The 19,063-nt window shown below is 43.7% G+C and overlaps 1 protein-coding gene across 1 annotated transcript; it reads left to right on the forward strand.

Moving 5' to 3' along the window:
* Positions 1 to 1,278: 1,278 nt before the first annotated feature.
* On the forward strand, positions 1,279 to 18,597 carry med16 (mediator complex subunit 16). Its single transcript, XM_088349354.1, has 16 exons — positions 1,279 to 1,458; positions 3,851 to 4,036; positions 4,102 to 4,209; positions 6,880 to 7,049; positions 7,121 to 7,402; positions 7,459 to 7,608; positions 9,394 to 9,499; positions 10,308 to 10,463; positions 11,539 to 11,747; positions 12,941 to 13,147; positions 14,093 to 14,303; positions 14,372 to 14,505; positions 15,566 to 15,758; positions 15,818 to 16,016; positions 17,351 to 17,434; positions 18,323 to 18,597. Exons 2-16 carry the CDS (start codon positions 3,892 to 3,894, stop codon positions 18,447 to 18,449), a joined length of 2,481 nt encoding a protein of 826 aa, XP_088205480.1. The 5' UTR covers positions 1,279 to 1,458; positions 3,851 to 3,891; the 3' UTR covers positions 18,450 to 18,597.
* Positions 18,598 to 19,063: the final 466 nt, after the last annotated feature.

The raw sequence follows: 19,063 nt of genomic DNA on the forward strand, positions 1-19,063 counted from the left end.
GTAACTAATTACCTTGTGCTTAGAGACAAACAAATTAGTACACAGTGGAATCCTTACCTAGAGGTCGCCGCCGTGTTAGTCTGGCATCTTGCTGCTATGCTGTACTCTGTGGCACGGGGTTTTCCTTCGCATTAGACCATACAGTGTCATCTGGTGGTCAAATATTACACACTGGAGCTTTGAATATCCTGTCACTCACAAAGTGACAGTTCATGTCCTTCCTCCCTTTCCAAAGCCAAAAGCTGCATTAGAGTATATGGCGATAATGCCCTGCTCGATCTTTTCTACCTATTCAGTCAATCGGGCATTTGAAGGGGACCACATCTCATTTTATTGTGGTCTTGTTGGTTTTATTTCCTTTTCTGTCCATAATAATCCGTCCCAAGAAAGACAGTGATAAGGGGGAGAAAAAGTGGAAAAACGGTGATAACAACGATCGAGTCAAAAAAGGAAACGTTTGCAAAACAAAAAAAATCTCAGAAATTGTCATACACTGTATGTACTCCAAACAATGTGATCATTTTTAAATGAATGTAATGTTGACTGTAAAATAATGTAAAATATGATCATTTGTTTGAAGGATTGATACAGGAAACGTCCAACATTCTCTTATAAGCCTGTGGCTTTAACTTGTCATCCTTTTTTTTCTTTTCAGGTGTTTTGTTCATTTTTTAGGTGATGTAGCCTTTGTTGCAACCCGATTGAAAAGAAAAACTAAAAGAAATACAAAACTAAAAAACGCTGGGTCTCAAGACAAACCAGTTGAGAAGCAGCACTTTAAGGCATTTTAAGCTTAAACGTCTACCTTTGAAGAGCATTGGAGAGGGGGTCCTAGCCTTTTTATTCAACTTTTCTTGCCATATTATAGAATACAAAAATATTTTCCTTCTTCTGGAAGCAACATTCGTTCAATTAAGTTATGTATTGTAATAGACATTATTAATTTGTCCGTCATCAAGCTTTTTGTGGTCTCAAATGGGAATTAAATAAATGCATGCATCTCAATGCAAAACATGTCACGCTGTTCTGTTGTGGTCATTTTTCCACATCCAATATGGCAACTATGTAGACGTAGAAGTCTTCTTTAAAAATACGTTCCATGAAGCAGAAACAATGAATATAACGTTGTGTCAATAATTTTCTCTTTCAAATGTAATTATCGAATTATGAAAAGTCATTATTTTTTGTATGGATGAAATAGTTGCTTTTTTTAAATCTGCAATTGAGCAATACATATCTGTTCAGGCGGAAGGCGTAGCCAAGGGTACCAAAGTGGGCTTTTGGGGTCCTCGGCATTTTGTTCTTCATTGAGCAGTAAGACGAAAGATGCTTGTTGTTAAGCTGTCGAGTTGTGATTTTTCTCCTCAAGCTGATTGAATTTTGTTTATTCGTTAATTTTATGGACAAGAACGTGATTATAACATTGTTGTGAAGGCTGCTGGACCCAAATTGTGTGAGGTGAGCGCAAAATGATGCGAAGCAGGGCCGTTGCCAGACATGCCTCTCGGGGGGCATATCAAATGAATGGGGGGGGGGGGGGGGGGGGGGGTTAATAAACCCCGCAGCACTGTTTTCAGTGCATATCAGGTTAATTGGCCGGTTATAATTGTCCCTAGGTGTGAATGAGCGAGTGAGTTGTCCGTCTCTGTGTGCCTTCCAACTAGCTGGTAACCAGTTCGTTATGGGCTCTAGCACCCTCGCGACCCTAGTGCAGATAATGGATGTTTCCAGTGTTTTTCAGGGTTGTGTTTTACGATTACGTATTTTTTTTTTGTATTTCTTAGTTTAATTGTTGATGCGCTGCAAAACCCATATGTATAAGAAACGTGATGTTGTGTCATGGATGGACTAGTTTCTAGTTGCTTGGTATAACAAATGAGTTAAACTTTTCCGACAGAAGGAAAAAAGTAAATGTTATTATAACTTGGCAGAATAATAGATTTTTCAAAAACCTATTCATTTATTTTGTGCAGAAGATTGCATTATCATGAGTATTGTACTGAACATAGGGGACCCCAAAATCCTGTCTTCCATCCTTCTTCTTTAAATTTCTTTTTTCAACATGAATCGATTACAATTTACAATTTATAATGAATTATAATGGATGACTTAAAAATGGGGAAACATTATAAAAATAAAATGTCAACACTGAGAAACACAGGAAACATAAGTTACAATGTTTATAAATCTAAAAAGAAACTGATACAAAAAAGAAACTGGACTGCATTTTTATAGTGCTATTCGAGTCACTTAATGAATAACCTATATTTTATGTTGATAATATGTATTTTTTGCCCTCATGTTGGTGTTAGATCAGGGAATGGTGTCATAATAGTCTGTAGTTTGCAATAAACTGTGGTCTGTGCAGCCCTTTGAGACTCTTTGTGATTCAGGGCCAAACCAAAAAATATGACTTGAGGTTTTTGAGTTTTTCCTTGCCCTCATGTAGGTTTTAGATCAGGGGATGGTGTCATAATAGTCTGTAGTTGGCAATAAACTGTGGTCTGTGCAGCCCTTTGAGACTCTTTGTGATTAAGGGCGTCACAAATAAACATGACTTGACTTAACCCTTTACTCCGCCGGGTGGAGTTAAAGAGCCTCATGGCATGAGGAAGAAAAGATCTCTTCAGTCTGTCCGTGGTACAAGACTGTGACAGCAGTCTGTCGCTGAAGCTGCTCTTCTGTCTGGAGATAATGCTGTGTAGTGGATGCGATGAATTGTCCATGATTGACCGCTGCTTTTTCAGTGCCCGTCTCCCAGCTACTGTTGTCAGGCTGTCCAGCTCTGTGCCCGCAACAGAGCTCGCTTTCCTCGCCAGTTTATTCTGTACATACTCTTAATTTATTTGTAAATAAATATATTTTTGGGAGGAAAAAATGAGTCGGCATTTGTATTTTGTAAACCAAAGCACAATATCAACCATTGATGCTTGTATTTTAAATTTCAAACAGACTATTTAACAGGGACAGAAAATACAAAGCTTTGCAGCCTTGTGACTGGGAAACCTGTTTTTCATAAGCTTTGTGAAATGGCAAAACGTCACTTCTGCGTCTGTTGAGGAGTCTTCCGGTGTAGTGCCTCATTTCAACTCCCCTGCAAAATCCGCCCCCCTCGCGTGAACGCGGATTCTGCTGCGCTTCCGACAATAGCTTTATTGTTTTAATAAGCTTATTATATAGAATACGATCGCTATTGTCGGAAGCGCAGCAGAATCCGCGTTCACGCGAGGGGGTGAGGATTTTGCAGGGGAGTCGAAATGAGACACTACAGCGGCAGATGCATGCGCACGGTTGCATCAAACGCTTGCTTCCTTTGCAACGAAAAAAAACCGATACCGAGATGGAGGCTACCGCGGCCATCCCGTTTGACTTGATGGATTTGCCGTTTGGTGATCGTCGGTGTATACCGGACGGTACCCATCAATGATAAATCTGCGTTTTTCCGTACGGATTTTCTTGTACATCGTACATGTCTTAAAATGCATCATAAACGTACTTTGTACGGCAAAAACCTACAGGTTGACAGGTATGAAATGTACTCATCACAGAAACCTCACCATCAGTCAGAAAAAGGATAGCTGAAAACTTTAACGCCGGCGTAACTTCCCAAAGACGCCGTCTTGCAGCCATCAAATTCAATGAAAGTACACAACCACGGCCTCCTTAGAGTATAGTGAATCCAACCGTGTAAAATATTTATTCCAAAGCACACAATAATGCCGACATACAAAAAAAATCTGCCTAAAAGCATGTGTGCTTCGTTCAAAGTTCCTTGTTGTAATCTGTCAATTCGCTCCAACAAAGCAACAAAAAACTCCAAAACAAAACTAAATTTTTTTGACCGTTTCAGAGGACAAAAGACGGGTGAGCGTCGTCCATCCGCCCGGCAAGATGGAGCTGGCGTACGTTTGCGACTGGGAACGCCGTCCCAAAACCACCCATTGTCCCTCCATCCCCTTGGTGTCCTCCTGGTCCTGCAGAAACCTAGTGGCCTTCACCACGGACCTGAAGAACGAAGACGACGGAGGACAGACGGGTAAGCGCCAGAGAGCCGGCTCGCTTCTCCCTCACGGCCGTCGGCCTCATTGTGATTGGTTGCAGACGTGAGTCACATGATCCACATCATGGACACGGAGCATCCCTGGGACGTTTACTCGGTCAACTCGGGTCACGCTGAGGTCATTTCCTGTCTGGAGTGGGACCAATCAGGTCAGATCACAAACTAAATTCAAGTACAGTAGGTAATACCTGTTTTTTGCGGGAGTTGCGTTTCAAAAATGTCTCGTGACAGTCAAAACCCACGAGGTAGAAACATTTCTTTCTATATAGCTAGATAGCTAATCAAGCTATCAAATTATCAATAATAGCTGTGTCTGAAACTCATGAGAAAAAGTTAGCGGACACCAGGGAAGGCAACTTTTCAGAGCCATAAAGTTGCCTGCCCCATTTTTCACAACTTGAAACACAATAAGTTGACTCATTGCAAAAAAACCCACTGTTAGAATGTATTAAGGAGTGAACATCAGAATATACAACAGAACAACACTTTCAAACTAAGTTTATTATAAATCTACTTATAATTCATTGCATGTTTTCCATCTGCCATCAGTATGTACCTGGATTGACTCATCCTTATTCATGCAATGTTTGCTCCAAACCACGTGAACTCTTCTTTCCATTATGCGTTTAATGTTTACGTTTTGTAGCGTCATCCATTTTGTTAGCTTCTTTTGAATCTTTCCCCTGTGGCTGAGGTTTTGGCTTGATTATAAACCACTTCTCCATTTTTCTTGTGTTCTCTATGCGTCTACTTTGGAAAATGAGATGCAAATGCACGACCTTATAATGCTTGGGAAAGTCCGGAAGCATGAAATTATTCGATGCGGGCTTCTGATCATCTACCGAGTATGCAAATTGCCAACGAACGAAGATTTCGACATCGGAATAAAGCGAACGTTTGATTTGTAAAAAAATCTTTGGTTTTTTTTTCTTGAAAAAGTTGTCGGCCACCCGGGCCGAGACATTTCGTAAGTTGTACGCCCGACGTAAAAGATGCACGCTCTTGGCGTCCGGGCAGGCCTTATTTCAGACACTGACAATAGTCAAAATAATGAACTGCAGTGCGAAATGATCGTCCAAATAACCCACTATAGAGCGTAAGGGTGGGAAGATATGCTTTGATCACGATTCCATTGTATCACGATACTAAAGCGCCGATTCGATTTATATCAAGATTCTCGATAATTGCGCTTCAATATCATTGATGATTGCAATTTCGTTTGCAACAAGCAACATCAATCATTCACTTCTGGGGCAATTCATCATGAAGGATGTTCAAAAAATGCATATCAGTCAGTTATTAAAAAAATCCCTCATTATGATATCTGTTTAATATTAAAACTGAACACCTTAATAAAGAAGAGCAATGTATTGGTCAAGAAATCAAGTCAATACTTAATCGAGAGACCATCGTGATTTTGTTCCTTTGACTAAAACAAATGTCACAGTGCACGATCGCAGTCTGTGAGGATAATGGCTTGTGAGGTCTTGGACTCCACTTTTCAGTCATTAAATGCAAAACTGAGGGGCAAAGATGAGTAAAAATACTCTTATTTCAACACACAAAGTGAATGCAGCTAACAGCAGCAGAAAAATGTCTCTTTTCTTCATGTTTTTATTCTTTAAAGACAAAAGCTGGTAAACAATACAAGATGTCTAGATGTCTAGATAGATAGATAGATAGTTGATTCATCCCCGTAGGGAAATTTACACTTCCAGCAGTATCCTTGTGTTGTTTATGAACAGGATGGCCTCGAGGTGCTGTGTTGTCGTTTAGCAACAGCGGGGTGGATGACGTCAAACGCTAGAGCAAAAATTCGACGTCCCTGCGGCAGATGGAAATCTTTGTGCCCAGGGTGACACCGCCTCATGTTCATGTAGATAGCGAGTCCGCCTCCTCTCCGCTTCCCGCAGGCTTTTGTGTCTCTGTCTGCCCTAACGGCGCTGAAGCCGGGTAGCTCCACGTTAGCGTACGGGATGCTAGACGTGAGGCCACGTTTCCGTAAAACACGGCAAACTGCACTCCCTGTACGCTTGGATGTTTTTCACCAGCACAGCCAGTTCATCTGTCTTATTGCAAAACGCTGAAAATATCCATCTCCAAATTATTGCAAGGTGCGCTCTAGGTCTGCAAGGGGAACGGGTAGACTAATTTGGAGCATAGGTAACCCACTATAGAGCATATAGTGCGATTCCAGTCACAAACTTTCATTTTAAAAATCGGCAAAGATAAAATCACCACATATGTGTGAGAGATATACAAAATATAAACTCTCTATTATTCAGATAAAAACACTTATTGAGGTTTGACCTCCCTGGCGAATGGAGCGAGCACGGCCCAGCCGCCATCTTCCCAGGTTGCCCGGGCCGTACTGACAACATTCGGTCAGTAGGCCTGCTTTATTGATGTCACACATAAACAGGAAATGAAGTCAGACATAAGCGCGACTTCACATTCAAATAAAATTGAGAAACGTATTTACAAATAATGGAATTAGACTGATCTTTGAAACGTGACTATGTGTGTGTGCGATGATTGCTTTTTTATTTAGGAATATAAAAACAGGTTCATTGCATAGCATGGAAGTCTGAGAAATACACAACCAAAAACGGTCAACTTTACAATATGCATGAATCCATTTTTGTCCCACCCCCAAAAGTGCACAATATTGGTGAACTTAACCGGCTACATTGAACAATATTGGTCAAAAGAAGGGACTGCCATGCGCAATCGTAGTCAAAATAAGGATCTGGTATCGCCTTTGCAGGCGTCCGATATTGAATGGAGAACGAGGTTGTGAAGCGTGCGGGTGTTTCCAGGTTCCAAGTTGCTGTCGGCGGACGGGGACGGTCACATCAAGTGCTGGTCCATGTCTTCACATCTGGTCAACAGTTGGGAAAACCTCCTCAGCAGTTGGGTGGAGGGCGACCCCGTGGTGGCGCTCAGCTGGTTGCACAACGGCGTCACGCTCGCGCTGCACGTGGAAAAGGTAAACTCCGCCCGCTCGCCCCGTCGACCGGCACCCGACACCGAGCCCCGCCCTCTCCCGCTTCTCCGCAGTCCGGTTCCACCAACTTCGGCGAGAAGTTCTCCAGGGTGAAGTTCTCGCCGTCCCTGACTCTTTTCGGCGGCAAGCCGATGGAGGGTTGGCTGGCGGTGACGGTCAGCGGCCTGGTGACGGTGTCGCTCATCAAACCCGGCGGCGCTCTGCTGACGGCCAGCGAGAGCCTTTGCCGGCTGCGGGGACGCGTGGCGCTGGCGGACATCGCCTTCACGGGAGGCGGCAACATCGTGGTGGCCGCCACCGACGGCAGCAGCTCCTCGCCGGTGCAGTTTTACAAGGTAGAGCGAGGGCGAGGGCCGCTCTCCGAGCCTGTGACCTGAGGTGGCGTTCGCAGGTGGTGGTGAGCGTGGTGAGCGAGAAGTGCCGCATCGATACGGAACTTTTGCCCTCCTTGTTTTTGCGCTGCACCAGCGACCCCCTGAGGAGGGACAAGTACCCTGCCGTCACGCACCTCAAGTTCCTCACCAGGGAGAACTCGGAGCAGGTCTGTTTTAGCATTTGTTATTTCCCGGTTTCGCTGCATCCTCGCGTTCCCTAACATCGGTTAAAGCGGCGCTCCTCAATGAATAGATCCAGCGGCGCTCGTTCTCAGCCAATCGGAAAGCGAGGACGATTTAGGTCGTACGTCTTTGTATCACGTGTGATCCACGCGCTTGTGCGGTGATTTCGTTCTGGAAGTAACTTTGCGACCTAAAACATTTGCAAGTCGTGTTTTGTATCAAAAATGGTTGGACGGTGTGTCTGGGGCACTTTTCCTCAGCTCCAAACTCATCATGATATTTGTTGGAAGTGGATAAAGGCATGCCGTCGCCCTCACGTTCAATTCAACCTGAAAATGATAGATAGATAGATAGTTTATTCATCCCCGTATCCTTTTGTTGTTTATGAACAGATTAAGGGGATGGCCTCGGGGTGCTGTGTTTGTAGTTTAGCAACAGCGGAGTGGATGACGTCACATGCTAGGCCAAAAGTCATGAAGGTCTGTTAGATGGGAAAACAATCAAGTGTACATACCTTCCTTTCCATTTGCAGTAAGAGTCCGTCAGAGTTGAGAAATCTTAGTTCATTCCTTGTGAAATTGGTAGGGGCGGATGACTTCCTCGTTGTTCCCCAACATTTTGCATCCACCCTCGCAAGGTTATTAGCGTCTTTGGGCACCTTGATGCCACGATTAGAACTCCGTATATAATAATTGAGAGCCTTTTATACTGTCTTTTGAGATAAGTTTGGATAATATGGAAGAAATGATACGGCTACGCTATTAGGAATAACGACTAAAGAGGCGCTCGCTCTTGTTTCAGACGCTCTATTTGCTCTGCGTGTGATACATGGATACGGTAAGTATGGTGGGCGTGGCTTAGCACACTCTGTGGGATCTATTCATTGTTTTCTGTCACTCATTTTAGCTCAAGGGGCACATGGTTTGAGAAATCTTTTGGGTGCCGGCATAGTAGATTAAAGAGACAGGAAACGTGGAGAGAGAGAGAACCACAGGGTTTTTGTAGGCGTCCCTTTAACTCATTCAGTGCCATCGATTTTTCACGTCATTTATGTCTTTTTCGCATTGCAGAAAATGTTGCTCATTTTTTGTAATTATACTTCAATTTATAGCTATATTTATTATACTCTCACTCAAAAAATGAATGGTCATTTATCCCATTGTCAGAAAATGCTTCTTTAAAATGCAAATATACAATCTTTGTACTTCCATTCATTACCGTATTATACTTGCACTACAAAAAGTAAATAACATTTACCCCACATTGTCAAAAAACGTCATTTATTTGAGTTATTTTTTCTAACTTTGTCATACTTTTACTTTAATAATAACAATGACACCCACATTGTTTTACATTTTAATGATCTTTTTCTTAAATTTAACTCATTTACGCTGTTTCGGGGTAAAACAGAAAATGGCGCTTATTTTTCTTAATATAATTTTCAAACGGTAAAATGGTAAATATTCTGCATTCATATTGGTGCTTTTCAAGTCACTGAAGATCTCCCAAAGCACTTTACAATGTGCTTCACACTCACACAGCGGCAACAGCCATGCAAGGTTCGGTTCAGTGCATTTTCAAGAATTCTATACTTGATTTTTATTTTATTTTTTTTAGCTATTTTTCCTTGACCTTATTGTACATCTGAAGGACAAATTTGTCTTTTCTAGCATTTCATTTAAAAAACAACAACGTAAATGACATGAACCTACGTCAACGGCACCGTATGAGTAAAGTAACACGGTGTCCTGTGTTTGCGGTCTTTACAGGTCTTACTTTGCGCGTCCAATCAGAGCGGCAGCATCGTGGAGTGCTGGTCCCTGAGGAAGGAAGGCCTCCCCGTCAATAACATCTTCCAGCATCGATCGCCCGTCGGTCAGTACAAACTTCCTCTATAAGCTCCGCCCACTTACATTTAAAACCCTTACAGCCAAATATAGGCGTATAAAATGTACAATCAAAACTTGAATCTTACTGAGGCGTGTCAGACTCTGCTTGGTTCCACTGTCTGATGTGCTTTCTCATTCAATGTTTGTGTCCCACCAAGATACTGCCACCTTGCAAATTGTTTCCCTAACTTTACAAGTTCTGCTCCATGATGTTAACGCCGTCATTCCTGTACGTTAGCCATCTCATCACCACTGTCCTTCAGCAACTCCAAAGAATCACCTACAAAATCGTTCTCTACACCTATAAGGCCATCCATAACCTTGTTCCTCCTTATCTTTCTGACATCCTTCACATTGCCGCGCCAGATCCTCCTCCTCCCTCCCTCTTACTGTCCTCTGCCCCTTTTTTTCGCTGTCTGTAGCTGCTTTCAGCCGCTCTGCCCCCATGCTCTGGAACTCATCCCTACCTGACCTCCAGAGTTTCGCCATCCTGTCCCTCTTAAAATCCGGACTGAAAAACAACCTCTTCAGACTTGTTGTTTAGTTTTATTGTTGTTTAATATTCTGTGTACGGTGACCTTCGGTTTTCCTGCAAGGAGCTTTGAAATGAATCCTATTTTTACGATTGTTATTTTTAGCGCTCGAGATGAAGACACTGTTGCGCGTATGGATGCCTCACTACGTTGAAAAATGTGTCGCCGAGACAATAGCCAACATTGGAATTCATCGTCGATTGTCCCTGTTATCGATTGTTGTGGAGCATGCGGACAAATAGGCTTGTGCCTTCTTTCCAGTGGGCGAGAAGCAGCCCACCATCCTCAAGTGGAGGATCCTGACCACCACCAACGACCTGGAGAGGGTCTCGGCCGTCGCCCTTCCCAAACTACCCATTTCTATCTCCAACACTGACCTGAAGGTGGCGTCAGACACCAAATTTTGTCCCGGATTGGGTAAGGCTGTCTCACTTTTGTCAATCTTTACCGCCTCCGTATTTTGGGTCTACGGAGCAAATAGAGCGGCAGAAACAACAGCAAGTGACTCTTTAGTCGCTCTTCTTGATAATAGCCGTTGAATTTCTTTTTTGCTGTTGGATTTGATTACAGAAATGTCCCCCAAATAATGCGACTTATACATGTGTTTCCCAGCATTTTTTTGCTGGTGCGACTTCTACCCAGGAGAGACTTATAGTGCGGAAAATTCGGTGGTCTACTTGCGTGTTGCAAAAAATTTAACTTTATTGACCAATTAAGTTGAAGAGCCCAGTTTCTTATTTCTTTTGAAACTCGTTTTGCCTTTTTGAGATCATGATATCAGGGAAACAGAATGAAAAGCCATTTCAGTCACATCATTCGAAAATTTGGCTTCATAGCAATGTTAAATGAAGTATTTTTTCCTGTTTCCGATATACGTACATTAAAACACACATGGATTGATGGAGTTTTCTTTTTACTAACACTCTACTGAAGAAACTTCAACACCACACAAACAAAGGCTACAACATAAAACGGAGCGATAGGATTTTGGATTTTGGCTGGTACCATAAATATGTGAGGCAATTATCCAAAACATTATTAGCGATTTTCTAGTCCAAAGAAAAAAGGAATAGGTACTCATACGAATGAAGAACTCTCCGCGTTAAAACAATCAACTTATTCAGAGGACGAGGAATTCTTTCATAGCTTATCAGAAATGAAATAGGAGTTGCTCCTGCACCAAAAACAGTTGTTGTGAAATCTTGGTTGACCTCACGGGAACAAAAGGTATCTTGTTGGAAGAGTTTGTCGAGAAGGACGGCGGAATAGAAAACGCCGACCTTCTGCTTTAGTCGTTGGCATAAGGAGCCTGCCTTCTGAAGACCGGGAGAGCTGGTGTGCCGAGAGAAGAGAGCGAATTTGGAGCTCGCGTGTCGGTTTTATAGTCGGGAGGCGGGAGCGTGCCTTAAATGATTGGTCGAGCATAGGCCGACCCATCCGTTGGGGGATTCGCTCACTATCTGTGAGGACCGCTCTGTTGGGTTTTGCGCAGGACTGGCGCTGGCCTTCCACGACGGCAGCATTCAGATCCTGCACCGGTTGTCGCTCCACACCATGGGCGTCTTCTACGGCTCCGCCCAGCGGCCGGGCGAGGACTCGGCCGTCAAGCGCCCCCGGAGCGGAACGCCCGGCCTCCATTTTAAGGCCTTGCAGTTCTCCTGGACCTCCCTGGCTCTCGCCGGGGTCGACAATCACGGGAAGGTGAGTGTCTTTCCGAAGCGTGAAATACGGCCGACGTGGGCCGGGAGTTGGCGTCTGCCGGTTGGCCGACGACCGGCGTGCGAACGCACATAAATGTACCGATCCGGCCGTACGAAAAAAAAAAAAGTCTAAATAAAAAAAATACAGACAAATGTATGCCATAGAAATAACAGGGTTCCTTCCGGGCACTTCAGATCCTTGATAATGTTTGAATTTTTTGTTCAAGGTCAGGAAAATGCTTGAATTTTGGGTGATCTGCTTGAAAATGCTGGAAATTGTTGCCATTGCCATGTTTCTTGGCAGTCTGACCTTAAAGACCACACACTAGATAAAAATACCAAGTACGTGAAAATGCTCTAAGTCATGATGGCATTGTCATGTGAAGTGGCACCCGAGAGGACAACTCAATTTAGAAAACCGTCTCTTTTGGCTCCTAAACAGCTCCTCAGATTTTTATTTTCTTTAATGATATAATATCAATATGCACCAAATTATTTAGTAATTAGTCATTTCATATGTTTTCAGAAATAAGACCAAAAATAAAACTCAAGAAAAAAGAAAAATGTGAAAAAAGCAAATAAAGAAAAGAAAAAGACAAAATAGAGAAAATGAAAAAGGAGCAAAATATAATACTCAAGAAAAAAGGGAAAAGAAAAATGGAAAAAAGACAAAAAAAGGAGCAAAAAAGAAAATTGTATTTTGTTTTTGTCTTTCTTTCTCTTGAAACAGTTTCTTTCCTTTTTTTCTCTATTTTCCTTTTTGGCTTCCTTTTCCCTTACTTACTTTTTTATTCCCGTTTTCCTTTTTTTTTTAATCTCTTTTGTATTTCTTCATCCCTATTTATTTACACCTTTTAAAAACTCCATTTCCCTTCTTTTTGTCTTTCTTTGAGAAAGACTGGAAGAAAAAGTCTGCTTTTTGCTCACTTTCCGTCTCCATGGTTTGTACTCTTCCTTGGACTACACATGACAGCGACATCTAGTGGACAACTCTAAAACACTGTCCCTTAAGAAGAGAGGCATTTCTTTTTACCAGCGCTTTTTTTGTAGAAAAGCCCATTCGGCCCAACCTCACCCGGACCCTAGCTTTAATTGATTTAACGTATTCAGGTATTATGTTTTACCCATGTGTCGATTGATTCCTCTGGCATATATTTGTATCTCTCTATTTGGCCCTCTTCTGTTTGCTTTTAGCTGCACATGCTACGGGTGTCGCCCTCTATGGGCCAAGTCCTGGAAATGAACACCACGTTGCGCCACCTCCTGTTCCTTTTGGAGTACTGCATGGTGACGGGCTACGACTGGTGGGACGTTCTCCTCCATGTGCAACCCGGCATGGTCCACAACCTGGTGGACAAGCTCCACGAGGAGTACATGAGGCAGAACCAGGCCCTGCAGCAGGTACCTCCCCGCCAAACCGCGGCCCGTGGGCCACGTGCGGCCCGGCAGGCTTTGTAAATAAAAAAGGTCCAAATCTGCCAAGATGTGTCGTAGTAAATAAAGTCATATTATCATATATATTAATATAAGTTAAATATAGAAAACACAACAAAATACACAACAGAAAAATGACAAAAAACTTGACCAAACACAACTACTAATGAAAAAATGTAGTTTCTTCCACATTTTCCCTTTGTCTACGACAAAATTAGTAGTATAGAAATAATACAAAAATATTTCTATCGAAAACAAATAAACAATTACTACAAAATGCTATAGAAATATTACAAAATAGGGACTACAAAAATACACAGATCCGGAAATGCTACTACAAAAATACCACAGAAATATGACAAAAGTACATCGACAGTAACACTACAAAAATACTACTGTGGTACTACAAAACAGTACAGAAATACTACATACATAATAAAATGGAAATGCTACTACAGTAATATGGTACAAAAATACTACAACATAAATATTACAACGGAAATACTACAAAAATACTACGACGATAATACCATTACACACAGAAATACGACAAAAGTGTGACAAAATACCACAAAATGCTACAGACATACTTATATACAAAAATGCTATTACCGAAAGACCACAAAAATATGAATACTACCAAAACCCTACCAAAATTCTACCGAAATATTACAAAAATACACTGACAGTTATACTCATTTATATTCATTTATATATTTTAACACTTCAAATATCCTTCTCAGAAAGGTCGACAAGGTTTTTTGGCACGTCATTCATTTCAACTCTGGTCTAGCGGTTAGGTTTCAGCGCTCTGACTGCCGCGACCCGGGTTCGATTCCCGTCCCGCGCAACGTTTTGCGATTATTTGTGGCCTGGCGTGACGCTCGCCCCCCCTCTGAAACCCCCCCACAGGTACTGGCCACCCGCATCGTGGCCATCAAGGCGTCGCTGTGCAAACTCTCGACGGCGACGGCGGCGCGAGCGTGCGACTTCCACGCCAAGTTGCTGCTCATCGCCATCAGCTCCACTCTGAAGTCGCTCCTCAGGCCGCACGTCCTCAACACCCCCGACAAGAGTCCCGGAGACCGTCTCGGCGAGATCTGCGCCAAGAACACCGACTCGGGTGAGACGCCGGTCGCTAGGTGGCGCTGGCGGGTGACTCCGCCCCGCCCTGACTGTGATGGGGTGCAGACATCGACAAGGTGATGATCAACCTGAAGACGGAGGAGTTTGTTTTGGACGGGGATCCCCTGCAGTCCCTGCAACAGCTCATCCAATGGGTGGGCGACTTCGTCTTGTACCTGCTCGCCAACCTGCCCAACCAGGTCAGTCTTTTTTTTTTTTTTGGGGGGTCTCGATTGATTTAAAACCTGGCGAATAAAAGTTTGGGGTTCGTGGTGGCAGTTGCTAACGGTTAGCCGCTAATAGATACAGCTCCGGTTTCCGGAGCAGGGTCAACACTCGAAGGCTCCGGTTTCTAGTAAAAGGGTCACAACTCTACAGCTTTGGTTTCTAGAAAAGGGTTACTGTTCTTCAGCTACGGTTCCTAGGACAGGGTCAACACTTGAAAGCTCCTGTTTTAAGCAAAGGGTTACTGTTCTTCAGCTCCAGTTTCTAGTGAAAGGGTCACAACACTACAGCTCTGGTTTCTAGAAAAGGGTTACTACCTTACAGCTCTGGTTTCAAGCAAAGAGTCACTGTTCTTCAGCTCTGGTTTCTAGAAAAGGGCTACTACCCTACAGCTCCGGTTTTAAGCAAAGAGTTACTGCTTTACAGCCATGGTTTCTAGCAAAGAGTCACAACTCTACAGCTCTAGTGTCTAGAAAAGGGTTACTGTTCTTCAGCTACAATTTCTAGGAAAGGGTCACAACTCTTCAGCTACAGTCTCAAACAAAGCGCCATCGCTTTACAGCTACAGTTTCTTGTGAAAGGGTCACAACTCTACAGCTCTGGTTTCTAGAAAAGGGTTACTACCTTACAGCTCCAGTTTTTAGCAAAGGGTTACTGTTCTTCAGCTATGGTTTTATGGTTTCTTGGAAAGGGTCACTGTACTACAGCTAGAGTTTTTTGTGAAAAGGCCACTGCTCCATAACGATAGTTTCTAGGACAGCCTGTCTGTTCGACAGCTCCACTTTCTAGAAAAGAGTCACCACTCTGCAGCTCTGGTTTCTAGCAAAGTGTCGCTGCTATAAAGCTCTGGTTTCTAGCGGAAGGGTCTCCACTGTACGGCTCCGATTTCTATCAAAGTGTTATTGCCCTACAGTCCTGGTTTCTAGAAAACCTTCACCACTCTACAGCACTTGTACTTGGCAAAAGGTCACTGTTCTTCAACCACGGTTTCTGGCCCGAGCCACCCGTTCACCGGGGCTCCCCTCCCACCTTCAGGGTTCTTCCGTGCGTCCCGGCTTCGGCTTCATGCGCGACGGCGCCTCCCTGGGGATGCTGCGGGAGATGCTGGTGATGATCCGGATCTGGGGTCTCCTGAAGCCCGGCTGCCTGCCCACCTTCACCGCCACCTCCGACAGCCAGGACAGTCTGCAGCTGCTCTTCCGCCTGCTCACCAAACTCTGGCTCTGCTGTAAGTGGCGCCCGTCCGTCCGGGCCTCGCCGGCGCTAACGAGGGCGTCCCGTCGGCAGGTCGGGAGGACGCCCCCCCGCAGGAACCGGACGAGAACCTGATCGACGAGTGCTGTCTGCTGCCGAGTCAACTTCTGGTGCCCGCCATGGATTGGTTGCCCCTCAACGACGGCGTCATCGTCAAGCTGCAGGGAAAGCAGCCCATCAGGTTGCAGTTCGGGAAAAACGCCGGGCCGGCCGCTTCCGACGGCGCGGGAAGGTGGGTTTCGGTGCCCGTAGTCCAAAAACATCTGTAGTTTTCAAGGGGACTTTATATATTGTTTATTGGTAAAAAAAAAGAAAAAACGACTTTATAACTAATAAGAGGGTTCGCACAGGTGTATGAAGTCATACCTGCCAAGTACTCTGGTTTTGCCGTAATGAGTTCTGTTTTCTTTAACCCACTACGGTGTTATGGTTGGGTCACGTGGTCTACGGTTTTCCCTTTAAAAAAAATGGTAAAAACATTCCACCGCAAGATGGAGACAAAGTACCATTTCAAACAACGGCTCTATCAGCACTGCAAGTCGTCTGGCAGTGCTGATATATCACTGCGTGAGGTTTATTTTTAGCTGAATTGGAGCGCCGTCATTGGCAGCGGGAATAGAGGTCATTTGGATATCATTTATTTTGCTGAAGTGAATCAACCCACGCATGTTTATGGCTTTTCAGTCCCTTATTATTATAAAAGTCTTTTGGCCTTGCATGTTCAATTGACACTGGTGTGCCTTGCTTCACTTTGAGAAGTGACTGATTCAATGGAGCAGTGACACTTGGAAATGTGCCAGTGAAATTGTTTGCATGATATATTGAGATTAAGCCTTTAGTTTTTCTAAGATGAACAGCAAATCGAAGCTTAAAATATACATTTGAAATCCGACTCAGGATCCATTTTTTACTCACGCACAAGTGTGCATAATCTGTGATTGACTTTTGGAATGAGAAATGAAACATTTACAACTCTTTTACAATGTCTAAAAATGAGGCAACGTAAAATACACTGTTGCAAAGGTTTCAGGGCTGGAAACTGATCGGCTGTCTGCAAATGGCCACTTTTATAAACCCCTTTAGAAAAATGTGTAAAATGCAATGTGTAGTTTTCCAGATTGTGATCCTATTTGACAAGGTACGAGGTAAGGCTTCAAGCTATTTTCCAGCTCAGATGCCTATTCTACACTCATCTGCAGTCATGTGATTGCAAAAATACAAATCAGGCGAGAATAAAAAAAAAACCTGCGTGGTCCTACTCCGATAACTCCATGTAGGTAGCACTTGAAGTGGAGACTAAAAGTTGAGATTGTTCCCAGTTGACTTTGGGTACGTCTTGGATGGGGGTCTTAGACCAGTTTGACAGGAACGGTAAAGGGGTTAAGACTGCTGGCTTATATTAGTATTGAGGTCTGGGGAAATCTAGTCGAACATATATTACGCACTGTCCCTTTAAAAAGATGACGATGATGTGAAAAAGAGTATGCTGGAAAAGGGTCTACAAGAGACCCGAGCCTCGCGCTCCCTTATTTAGTTTCCTGAAGCGACCTCGTCTGTTTGTCACAGGAACGCCGGCAGCCACGGAACCGACAACCTCCGCTGCGTGCACATGGGAGTCTGCCCCACCGAGGAGAGCAAGGCCTGCACCAGGTGAGACCAACTCATTCCAGCTTGGGGAACCGGAGAGACGGAGAACCAAAAAGAGAAAGAATGGGAAAACGTCATAGAGAGAGAGAAAGAAGAAATAGAGTAAGAGAGAAATGGGTGAAAAAATAGAGAGAAAATGAAGCCAGAGAGAGAAAACTTGGAAAGAAAGAATTGAAAGAAAAAGAACAGACAGAGGAAGGGAGAGAACGAGTGAAAAGAGAAAACAAAGAGAAAGAAAAAGAAATAGAGTGACACGGAGAGGAAAAGAGAAAGAGAGGACAAATTGAGGAAGGAAGAAAGATAATTGAAAAAAGAGGGAAGAAATAGAGGAACAGAGACGGGAGTAAAAAAGAAGAAATAGACAGAGAGGGAGGGGAGAATGAAAGAAAAATTGAGAAAGAAAAGTATTGGGAAAAAAGGGATAAAAATAGAGAAGTAATTGATTGAAAGGGTGAGACAGAAAAAGTGAAGGAGATAACTTCAGTTGAGATAAGAGGGCGGGAAAGAGGAATGAATGGAGAGACAGAGGGAGCGAAAGAACAAAAGAAATAATGAGATAGGTAAGAGAGAGTGAGTGAAAAAAGTGAAAGAAATTCAGCTCCAATTGCTTTCTGAGTGGTGCTTGGCTTTGGCAGCATCTAGTAGACATACAGTATTTCAAACTTTTCTCTTGTGCTTCTCTCAGCGTATTTTCGCAAGCTGAATGAATATCTGTGGTGGGCCCTATGCTTGACACCGTAGGATCACGGACTTGTCAACGTAGACATTTTTGACACGAATGATCTTTACTTTGAACGTGCGTAGTCTGCGAGTAGATAGGTGCGGCGTGGCGTCGGTAGTAGGGAACGGCGAGGACGAAGGCGAGCTTGACAGGTGTGGCTCCTGGGGCAGGTGCGGCTGCGTGACCATGCTGCGTTCGCCCAACAAAAGTAACGCCATGAAGCAATGGGAACAACGTTGGATCAAAAACTGCTTATGCGGGGGACTCTGGAGACGGACGCCGTCCACCCTGCCGTGAAATGCGGCGCCCCCGCCTGCTTCGGAGGAGACGGCGCCACACCCAGATGAGCCGTCGCCGGGCTCCTGACTTCAGCAATATCTATTTTAGGAGAAATGTTGCAAGTTCAAGCTTTTGATTTTTATACATAAATGATTGACGAGATGAACTCTTTCCTGTCTGAAGTGTTTTTTGTCCCCGAGCGTTTTTGCGGACGTGACGCGAAACAAAGCGGAGGTGATAAATGGACGCCTCATGTGAAGGTCGAGGCCCAGAGCAGTCTGACGGAATGTTCAAAACTGGGCGCATATCTAGTCTATTGTAAACCTGACGAATGGGTCCTTCCAGATATCCCATGCCCTGCGAGTCCCAGAGACATCGAATGGTAGGGTTTGTGTAAAAACGGGCTAATACTTATTTTTAAAAGATGATCTTGTATGCTTAACTGCCCTCTACCATCGTACACACTGATATGTATGCTGGATCAATTTATTTGAAATCAATAGCCTACACTTAGAGATGACGTGACGCAAACTGTCTTTGTTTCTCAAATGTGTCTGGAGAAATATGTAAAGTAGGCTTAAACGTATTTGCTCAAGGTGTGTATTTATAATCCGTTTAATGTCGTCTTAGTC

This window comes from Urocampus carinirostris, chromosome 12 (genome assembly GCF_059441175.1).
Source record: "Urocampus carinirostris isolate Australia breed hairy pipefish chromosome 12, RoL_Ucar_1.0, whole genome shotgun sequence".
NCBI classification, from domain to species: domain Eukaryota; kingdom Metazoa; phylum Chordata; class Actinopteri; order Syngnathiformes; family Syngnathidae; genus Urocampus; species Urocampus carinirostris.